This window comes from Colobus angolensis, unplaced genomic scaffold (assembly GCF_000951035.1).
Source record: "Colobus angolensis palliatus isolate OR3802 unplaced genomic scaffold, Cang.pa_1.0 Scaffold152, whole genome shotgun sequence".
NCBI lineage: Eukaryota > Metazoa > Chordata > Mammalia > Primates > Cercopithecidae > Colobus > Colobus angolensis.
In genome coordinates this window covers 896,023-906,908 of record NW_012114622.1, presented here as the reverse complement: position 1 = coordinate 906,908, position 10,886 = coordinate 896,023, and the positions used below count along the sequence as shown (strand labels likewise).

General features: G+C 42.9%; 1 protein-coding gene across 1 annotated transcript in view; it reads left to right on the top strand.

The window, feature by feature from the left end:
* LOC105507762 (BEN domain-containing protein 2-like) overlaps positions 1-10,886 on the top strand; it is a 15,336-nt gene that overhangs the window by 1,155 nt on the left and 3,295 nt on the right. The window contains exons 2-5 of the mRNA XM_011936409.1: positions 418-539; positions 3,793-3,829; positions 7,156-7,251; positions 7,865-8,014. Of these exons, the coding sequence (XP_011791799.1) occupies positions 418-539; positions 3,793-3,829; positions 7,156-7,251; positions 7,865-8,014 (405 nt within the window). The remainder of the gene's footprint in view (positions 1-417; positions 540-3,792; positions 3,830-7,155; positions 7,252-7,864; positions 8,015-10,886) is intronic.

Here is a 10,886-nt window from a genome sequence, read left to right as displayed (position 1 = left end):
TAGGCATCAGCCACTGTGCCCAGCCAAAACCTTGTTTATATTAACATGCTTAATTTTATCTTTTCCATTAGAATTTAAGTTATATGACAGCAAGAAGGACACAACTGTACCCACATTAACACAGTGCCTAAGACATGGTATGATGACTTGTTATACCTTGTTGAATTGACTGGCTTTCCATAATTCCACAGGTAGATCAATAACTTCTATTGGAACTATATAAAAACAAACGTGTGTATCAGGTAGACACAGTATCAGCTGATCTTGATGTTAGATGTCCTAGAAAGGATCGAAATACTAAAGGGACAATACCCTTGTCAATCTTTTATTAGCTCACGCCATTAAAATGCCAAATACCATTTGTGGAGGACAACAATGAAGGTTACTTTCATCTTTTTTTTTTTTTTTTTTTTTGAGACGGAGTCTTGCTCTGTCGCCCGGGCTGGAGTGCAGTGGCCAGATCTCAGCTCACTGCAAGCTCCGCCTCCCGGGTTTACGCCATTCTCCTGCCTCAGCCTCCCGAGTAGCTGGGACTACAGGCGCCCGCCACCTCGCCCGGCTAGTTTTTTTTTTTTTTTTGTATTTTTAGTAGAGACGGGGTTTCACTGTGTTAGCCAGGATGGACTCGATCTCCTGACCTCGTGATCCGCCCGTCTCTGCCTCCCAAAGTGCTGGGATTACAGGCTTGAGCCACTGCGCCCGGCCACTACTTTCATCTTTTATGTAAAACTGTTCCAACTAATGTTAATAGATAAAATTTGTACAGTAACACCTAATTTTTAAAAATAGAACAAAGATTCTTTGGGTATTGCAACAACCAAAATTAAATGAAGAATTGTGCACTGCTTGGCCAGGCGCGGCAGCTCACGCCTGTAATCCCAGCACTTTGGGAGGCCGAGGCGGGCGGACCACGAGGTCAGGAGATCGAGACCATCCTGGCTAACGTGGTGAAACCCTGTCTCTACTAAAAATACAAAAAAAAATTAGACGGGCGTGGTGGCGGGTGCCTGTAGTCCCAGCTACTCGAGAGGCTGAGGCAGGAGAATGGTGTGAACCCGGGAGGCGGAGCTTGCAGTGGGCCGAGATCGCACCATTGCACTCCAGCCTGGGCAACAGAGCAAGACTCTGTCTCAAAAAAAAAGAATTGTGCACTGCTAACCAAGACCTAGTTTTTAAAATGTCTATTGTGTAATTTTAAGTAAAAAATAGCATGGCTGGACACAGTGGCTCACACCTGTAATCCCACCACTTTGAGAGAGCAAGGCAGACAGACCGTTTGAGCCTAGAAGTTCAGGACCAGCCTGGGCAACATGGTGAAACCCTGTCTTTACAAAAAATACAAAAGTTAGCCAGGCATGGTGCACACCTGTAGTCCCAGTTACTGGGGAGGCTGAGGCGGAGAATAAGTTGAGCGTGGGAGTTCAAGGCTGCTGTGAGTCCTGATCATGCTACTGCTCTCCATCCTGGATGACAGAATGAGACCCTGTCTCAAAAAATAACAGCAATGACAAAGTGTAGTGGAAGAAACACTGGACTTATGTTCCAATTCTGCCATTAACATGATCCTTGTCTTCATTTTCTTGATTGCATAATAAGGGAGGTTGGTACTTTCCAATCTGGTTTCATTTCTCTATTCCTTAGAAAAGTCCTCTCTTCAGCCAAAGCCTAATATATAGAACTATGCTGGTTCAAGAAGGCTGTCCCTCTTCAACCCACCGTCCCATGCTGCAGACAGGAGTTCCTCTGAGCACAGTTTGAAAACCTTTGTCCTAGAGCTGGGGTCCCCAACTCCATGCTGCAGATCTGTTAGTGTCTGGTAAATCTGTTAGGAACCAGGCTACACACCAGGAGGTGAGTGGCAGGAGAGCGAGCATTATTGTCTGAGCTCCGCCTCCTGTCAGATCAGCGATGACGGCGTTAGATTCTCATAGGAGCGTGAACCTTATTGTGAACTGTGCATGCATGCAAGGGACCTAAGTTGCCTACTCATTATGAGAATCTAATGCCTGATGATCTGAGGTGGAACAGTTTCATCCTGAAACCATTCCTATCTCCCCGTAAACCACCACCTTCCCCCGCAACCCCTGTGGAAAATATTATCTTCCACAAAACCATTCCCTGGTGCCAAAAAGGTCAGGGACCAGTTTAAAGTCCATTACTGTTCTAAAAGTTCAATAACATTAACATGCAATTGGTTTGATGTGAACTATTTTGTATCATGTGATGACTTATAAACTAGTTTATGCACAAAGGGGATATTTGCTAAAATATCAGAAATATTGATAATCATGCATGGCTGCCTTTTGTAAAGCATCTACTAAGCACTGCATCTAATCCTTATACCCGCCAATAAGATGGGTGTTATTCTGTTTCACAGAATCAAAAACACCAAATAGCTTATTCATAATTACACACTCATACTAATCATGGACCAGATTCTAATCCCAAGTTTGTTCTCAAAACCCATAATTTTTCCCCAATACCGCATTGCACTTTTAGCAAGATTTTGTCTCTCATTCTTTTTATTTTAATTTTTTTAGGTTTCTTGTTGGATTTGTTGCAGTTTTTTTTTTTAATCTAGAGTCCTGTATGAAAAACAACAAAAGAGCAGAGTATGAACCTAACTAGTATATTTATGTCAATATTCAATTGGATATTTTTAAATTGGCATGTCTTCCCCAGTATACAGGTATTATTATTTCATTAAATAGCGTTAGTACGTTGAAAATACCACCTATTGTTTTCTACCTTTGTTACTTTGTATCACAAAATTATAAAAAGAATGTTGTAGCAATTAAAAAATGTTAAGCTATGAACGCTACAGAAAATGTCAGCAATCTGAATTATTTCCATAGGAAAAAAAAAACGTTTAAAAAAATAGGCTGGGTTTAGTGGCTCACGCCTATAATCCCAACAATTTCAGAGGCTGAGGTAGGAGGATTGCTTGAGGCCAGGATTTGGAGACCAGCCTGGGCAACATAGACCCTATTTCTACATAAAATTTTTATTAAAAAATAATGAAAGAACATTTAATTAACTGATGATGATAGTGGAAGGAACTAACTGAAGAAATGACAATGGGAAAAATTGGAAGAAGAAAGTGATCAGCTATGGTTTTATACCTTTCAATAAAATGAGCTTGATTTTGAGTCTTGCTTTACTGGGTACATATCATAAAATTAATTCATTCATTTATTCATTCACGCAACATGTATTTATTGAGCATCTATTATGTACTGGACAGTGTATATAAGATATAGCAGTCTACAGGATAAAATCCTGCTGATAAGGAGCACATATTCTAGTGGGAGAAGCAGAAGAACAAGAGAACAAATAACATAATTTTAGGTAGTGACAAGTATTATAAAGTCCAACAGGCTAGAGGGGCTGGAGAGCAATAAAAAAAATAAGACTCATGGACATTCAGTCACTTGTCAAGGTGCCAGCTAAATCCCACAGTCCCTTCTCCTCACACTGGGGTATATATCTGGAGTGGACTCAGGGACATGGGCTCAACGTGTCTAAGCAGCTTATTGTAGCTTTCGTCAGAATCTCCATACAGCACCAACTGCACTTCCCATCATGCTTGTAATTACTAAGCACTCGTATTACCTTTTTTTTTCTTTTCTTTCTTTTTTTTTTTTTTTTTTGAGACAGAGTTTTGAGCTCATATTCTGGCCCTCTGTCACCCAGGCTGGGGTGCAATGGCACGATCTCAGCTCAGTGCAACCTCCGCCTCCCAGGTTCAAGCAATTCTTCCTACCTCAGCCTCCCAAGTAGCTGGGATTACAGGCACCCGCCGTCATGCCCGACTAATTTTTGTATTTTTAGTAGACATGGGGTTTCGCCATGTTGGTCAGGCTAGTCTTGAACTCCTGACTTCAGGTGATCTGCCTGCCTTGGCCTCCCAAAGTGCTGGGATTACAGGGGTGAGCCACTGCACCCAGTCAGCACTCATATTATCTTGAAAGCACCTGCTGTGTGCTGGTGAGTCCTTTCTACCAGTTATCCTTAAGACATCCGTTGGCTGCCCAGCCCAGTTAGAATAGAAACCCAAGCCCCTCACTATGACCCACCAAGCCCTGCATAATCCAGCTTCTGCTTCCCTCCCCAGCCTTCACTCATACACTTTTTCCCTCTCTGTCTCCAAGTGTCTCCAATAGGACAGGCCTTCACACTTGCGGTTCTCTCTACCTGGAACCTTCTTTGCCCTCTGTTGCTATGTATTTATTTGTCCATTTTAGCTACTCCCTCCTCAAGATTATAAACTTGAGGGCAGGCAGGACACTGTTTAGTTTTCTGTTAAATATTTATAGCTGAGAACAGCACCTACCACATAGTAAACAGTATTTGTTCACAGAAGAAACAATTTGAAAGAAGACTGTGGGGCCGGGCGCGGTGGCTCAAGCCTGTAATCCCAGCACTTTGGGAGGCCGAGACGGGCGGATCACGAGGTCAGGAGATCGAGACCATCCTGGCTAACACGGTGAAACCCCGTCTCTACTAAAAATACAAAAAACTAGCCGGGTGAGGTGGCGGGCGCCTGTAGTCCCAGCTACTCGGGAGGCTGAGGCAGGAGAATGGCGTAAACCCGGGAGGCGGAGCTTGCAGTGAGCTGAGATCCGGCTGCTGCACTCCAGCCTGGGCGACAGAGCGAGACTCCGTCTCAAAAAAAAAAAAAAAAAAAAAAAAAGAAAGAAGACTGTGGTGTTGTTTTTGATAGGGCAGGTAAGGACATCTGAGATGACATTTAAAGAGAGATCTGAATGGTGCGAACTGAAGAAACCACTCTTGGACTATCTGGGAAATCGGGGGTTTCGACAGGGATCAATAAAGAGTATCTCCCTTCCCCACTTGGGTTCTAGGTATAGCAGGAAATAAATGAGTGGCAGACGAGGGCCAGAATATGAGCTTTATTACTTATTAATTTATACTGACCACAAATGTTTGTCGGATGTCCACCATTTGCCAGCCACGGTTAGGGGCTGGGAATTCTGTGGAAAATGAAACAAAGCTCTTGCTCTCACAAAGCTGACACTCTGCTCAAGGCTGGGCAGAGGCATGTACCTGAGGCCTGAGAAGAAAATGGTCATTCTCAAAACTGGCCAGAGAAGCTTCTCAGAAAGAAGCCTGTGGCTGGGGGCTCAGTCTGGACAATTTGCAGGCATGGAATGGGCATGGTCAGGACTGAACTCTGATGGTGCCAATCCCACAGGGGCAGAGCTTGCCCCCTCTCTAGGCGTGTCCAGGATAAGGGCCTGTTGCTGCCTCCCAGATTACCAGTCAGTTGCCACTCCACTCCCATGGAGTGAATTTTACCAAGGGTGGAAGCACTTAGGAGTCACTCACGTGATGACACCTAGAAAGTATGGTATCTCTGCAGCCAGGAAAATACATGAACATATCAATAATTATAAAATAGAATGGCTGCTAACAAAATTAAAATCACTTTTGTTGCAAATATTGTCAGTATTGGAATTTATAATATGATATTTTACTTTCAAAGCTAAAGACAGAAGGACTTCATCACACACACACACACACACACTTTTCCCCACACTGCCTTCTGTAAATACATACAACTCACAGATTTATTATACTATTTGCATAACCCTTTTCTCCTATCTTTTTACATTTGACCACAAGGTGGCGCCAAAGTGCTATTGTTTCTATTTTAGACTTCTCTAGCAGTTCTTGCTAACTGAAGCTCAGACCCAAGCTTTAAAATGTACTCCAACTTTCTTTTTAATTCAAAATTAAAATTGAAATGTATTTTACAAAATTCAAAGCTTTGTAAATGTGGAGAAACAACTCCTCCCAAATAAACCCTAAAGAAAACAAACGTGTAAAATACCAAATTACATGAATAGTCATCTACCATTTACTATAAAGGTTTGGGAAGGTGGTGGGGTGGTGTATTTCATACTGCTTTTTTGGTCCTTCTACTAAATATAAACAACTTTAGATGATTGGAAATTATCTTTGGCTTTGCTTCTCTTACGTGTCTTCACCCTTCACAGGATGTTTGAAAAAGGTAATTTCAGAGGGCATGTGGCAACTTCTTTTAAATAAACTGGAGACCATCTGAATCATTGCGATTAACTTGTTGTGTGTGACAATAAACTTGTCAAAAATTTTCTTTTCCATGAAAATTTAAAATAAAAATTAAACCAAGTACAGAGTAGAAAGAGCAATTGACCTAGAAATTAGCTCCAGTTCTGTCTGTAACTAGGTACGTTGTGGCCTTGGGTAATTTGGTTATCCTCTGTGGGTCTGATTTCTCACTATTAAATGAGGGGATTTAGCACATATCCCCAAAGTTTCTTCTATTTCTGAGGATCTTTTTTTTTTTTGAAACAGTGTCACTTTTTGTCACTCAGGCTGGAGTTCAATGGTGTGATCATGGCTCACTGCAGCCTCAACCTCCTGGGCTCACGTGACCTCCCACCTCAGCCTCCTGAGTAGCTGGGACTATAAGTGCAGGCCAGCACATCTGGCTAATTATCATATATATATATAGAGACATTTCATGGGAAAATATAATTGTTTCATACTGTTTCTTGAGAACACTAATACAGCATAGGTCAAAGAAAACACCAAAAGCATAATAGAAGAGGCTGAGGCCGGGCGCGGTGGCTCAAGCCTGTAATCCCAGCACTTTGGGAGGCCAAGACGGGCAGATCACGAGGTCAGGAGATCGAGACCATCCTGGCTAACACGGTGAAACCCCGTCTCTACTAAAAATACAAAAAACTAGCCGGGCAAGGTGGCGGGCGCCTGTAGTCCCAGCTACTCCGGAGGCTGAGGCAGGAGAATGGCGTAAACCCGGGAGGCGGAGCTTGCAGTGAGCTGAGATCCGGCCACTGCACTCCAGAGCAAGACTCCGTCTCAAAAAAAAAAAAAAGAAGAGGCTGTATACGTATATTCTTTAGTATATCCTTTACCTTTAGAAATTTTTTGGAGACAAGAGTCTGCCTGTCACCCAGGCTGGAGTGCAGTGGCATGATCTCGGCTCACTGTAATCTCTGCTTCCTGGGTTCAAGCGATTCTGGTGCCTGAGCTTCCCAAATAGCTGAGATTACAGGCATGCACCACCACACCAGGCTATTTTTTGTATTTTTAGTAGTGACAGGGTTTCGCTATGTTGGCCAGGCTGGTCTCAAACTCCTGACCTCAAGTAATCCACCTGCCTCGGCCACCCAAAGTGCTGGGATTACAGGCCTGAGTCACCACGCCCAGCCTAAAAACAGGGTTTTTTTAAAAAAAAATTAACTGTAATTTTAAAACTAAACTGCCAAGTGCAGTGGCTCACACTTGTAATCCCAGCACTTTGGGAGGCCGAGGCGGGTAGAACACGAGGTCAGGAATTCAAGAGCAGCCTGACCAACATAGTGAAACCGTGTCTACTAAAAATACAAAAATTAGCCGGGCATGGTGGCAGGCACCTGTAATCCCAGCTACTCAAGAGACTAAGGCAGAGAATTGCCTGAACCCGGTAGGCGGAGGTTGCAGTGAGCCGAAATCGCCCCTCTGCACTTCAGCCTGGGCAACAGAGCAAGACTCCGTCTCAAAAAACAAACAAGCAAACAAAACACTAAAGTGTGCTGTTTGCTCCAATGTGTCTCAAAGTCAAACTAGCAGGAACAGACTTATGAAAAGCTAATAGATATACCTAACTTGGAAGGCTTGTATCCTTATGCCATATTTTATCATTTGACTACTAAAAAAAGAAACTGAATTAAAATAATCCATCTCAGCATGCTTCTCCAAAATGATAGTATTAACACAATGCAAACGTCAGAATATCCAATCAAGTTAACAAGCCAAGGCAATTTTGTTACATAAATTAACCCACTTATTATAGGCCTCTGATGGCGACTTTACCGTGACAGCAGAGGTGGTATTGTCGGTCCAGGCACCGCCAGCCACTGTCTTCATGCAGGAACCACCGTGCCAGATCCCCACAGCTCATCTCTTCATCTTGGTTTTGTCACAGAAAGAGCAAATGTACTTGGTGCGCTGGGTGATTTCAGTTTTTCTTCACCATTTTTCGGAGGGAGGCCCCATAGTGGGTCCCACAATTACGGACGATTCTGACTTTCTAGGTGCATTTGACCATGTCGCCGCAAACTAAGTCCGAGCCCAGAGGGCTATGTTTTGTTTTTTAGTAGAGATGAGGTCTCACTGTTGCCCAGGCTGGTCTTGAACTCCTGAGCTCAAGCAATCCTCCCACCTCAGCTTCTCAAAGTGCTGGGATTACAGGCGTAAGCCACCACACCCAGCCTTATTTCTCATTTTTAAAGCATCAAGAACAAACAGTTTGTCACAACATAATAGAACTTTCTAACAGACAGAAGTGCCCAAAGATGGACTACTTCCTGTGGAGGTATGAATATGCCAACTCTAAGGTATCTAAGAATAGCAGGGATGCTGTTCAGCCTTCTTAAGCCCTAGGAAGGTAATTAAACTAGTGTTAACGTCTTTTCTAACCCTGCGTTTCTACATTCTGAAAGTTGAATTGTAAACTGCTTGAAGGAGAGCTCCATGTCGGACCTTATATCCTGGGGCTGCGGTGAAAGGCACCTGTCAGACCTCTGACTGTGGGGACACTAATTGAGTAACAGTCTTAAGATAAAATCCTTCCCCCTGTTTGTGCCAAGACCACACTTCCTACGGGCTGGTCCCAGCCAATGACTGAGCATGGCGGAGATACTAAGGCAGTCCTGTTCCTGGGAGATGTGAGACTCTGGCAGATCATTTTTGTGGCCCTGCTGAAATTTTATGGAACTGCGCTGCAATCTAAGACTCTTTTCCTTCCTTCACCTCCTCACCTGGGGCCAGACCCACACATCTCAATCTGATGGTTTTTCAGACTCTTTTAGCTCCCTCCCCATTTTCCCTTCACAATCACTTCCCGTAACAAATCTCCTGCATGAATAATCCCATATTGATGTCTGCTTCTCAGAGGACCCACATTTGCCTTATCCTGTAGCAAAAAGTCATACATCTTGGTTGGGGGTGGAGGCCTATGTCAGAATCAGGAACTTTTTAAATACTGGGAATTCAGGGACCCACAGAGACCTTCTGTAACAGAATCAGTGGAGATGGAATCTTGGAACTTCTGCATTACAAACCTTCCCAGGGTGATATACATGCAGACAGCCCAGCATCAGTTAAAACTCTTCAGTGTCCAAGAGAGTAAATTCTGAAAAGAGGTGTGTGGTAAATAGTCCTTGAAAAACAAAATCCAGCCGGGTGTGGTGGCTCCTGCCTGTAATCCCAGCACTTTGGGAGGCCAAGGCAGGGCAGATCACCTGAAGTCAGGAGTTTGAGACCAGCCTGGCCAACATGACCCCATCTCTACCAAAACTACAAAATTAGCCAGGCATGGTGGTGCAGGCCTGTAGTCCCAGCTACTTGGGAGGCTGAGACAGGAGAATTGCTTGAACCCAGAAGGTGGAGGTTGCAGTGAGCCGAGATTGTGTCACTGCGCTCCAGCGTAGGCAACAGAGTGAGACTCCATCTCAAAAAAAAAAAAAAAAATTCAAAAAATGTTGAAAAGTGTGACAAGTTTGTGTTATTTTAGAATAAAAGGGGCAAATTGGCAGAGTTACTATAATGTTTTTCCCTATTATCTCAACATCCTTCATTTTCTCTTTCATATCAAACATTTTCTAAATTTTCTCTTACATTCTACAGATCACCAAGTATGTTTTAACATTAGCCTGAGGCAGAGGAAGAATGAGAGAGAGAGAGAGATTAGCAGATATTACCAGATTTTGCCAACCATCTTTAGTATCATCCTGACATCCAGCACCACTGACCCAGCCTTGAAGCTTTGCTTTGCCCCTTTCCAAAGTAATCTTGGAAATTACAAATGGCTGGCAGTTTGTCTGTGTCTTTAAAAGCACTGCTTCAGGGTCTTTTATTTTGAAAATTAAAAGATATCTTCAAAAATTTTCGGATTGCTAACATTTTCATTCTGACTGCCGCTTTTCTTATTTGAAAACAGCCATGGTAGCTGTCACTAGACAAGAATAACAGCTTGGGAATTACCAAAGAGGTATTTAAGAGTGTTCTTTTTTTTTTTTTTTTGAGACAGTATTTGGTGTCTAGTTAGGAAAAAGACAATTTACAGAATATGGAATCTTCCCTCCACATCCTACCCAGTATTTCTCCTTGGGTCTACATTTAATTTCCTCTTTCTTTTCTAGATTTCTTTCACAACATGTTCCTGCAGACAAAGAAGAGCTTTTCAGAACATTTTAGCACCACCACCACCACAGCCCCCTACTCCACCCTAAGTGCTGGTTTTCTGATTACACATCAGCATGGTATGCGCAGATTTTGCATGTAGTTTCTTGAAATAATTGTGTCATGCTAATATCTTTCTAAAATGTTCAAAGTTTTATTTGGGATTCTGAGGGAGTGAAAACTACAAAATTCCATGGCTAAACTTTGTGTTGGTATTTTGGTCTTAACAAATTATCAGTTTGACCAGCTGGTAGTCTTCCTGCTTTTCTATTCTGATTTTTCTACCTTTACTTTTCTATCTCTTATAACATCTGGTTTCTTTAACAATCATTTAATTTTTGCCTACTTCTATTTCTCATCAGTAGTTTATGCACTCAGACTTTGGAACCTACACGTGGTTCTGTAATTCAGAAGTTGCTCCCTTGAGTGTCATTTTCCTCTTGTGTTAGAATTGAAAGGGAAAGATCAGGAAAAGAAAATCAGATTTAGAAAAGATTAGGCGGCCGGGCGCGGTGGCTCACGCTTGTAATCCCAACACTTTGGGAGGCCGAGACGGGCGGATCCCGAGGTCAGGAGATCGAGACCATCCTGGCTAACACGGTGAAACCCCATCTCTACTAAAAATACAAAAA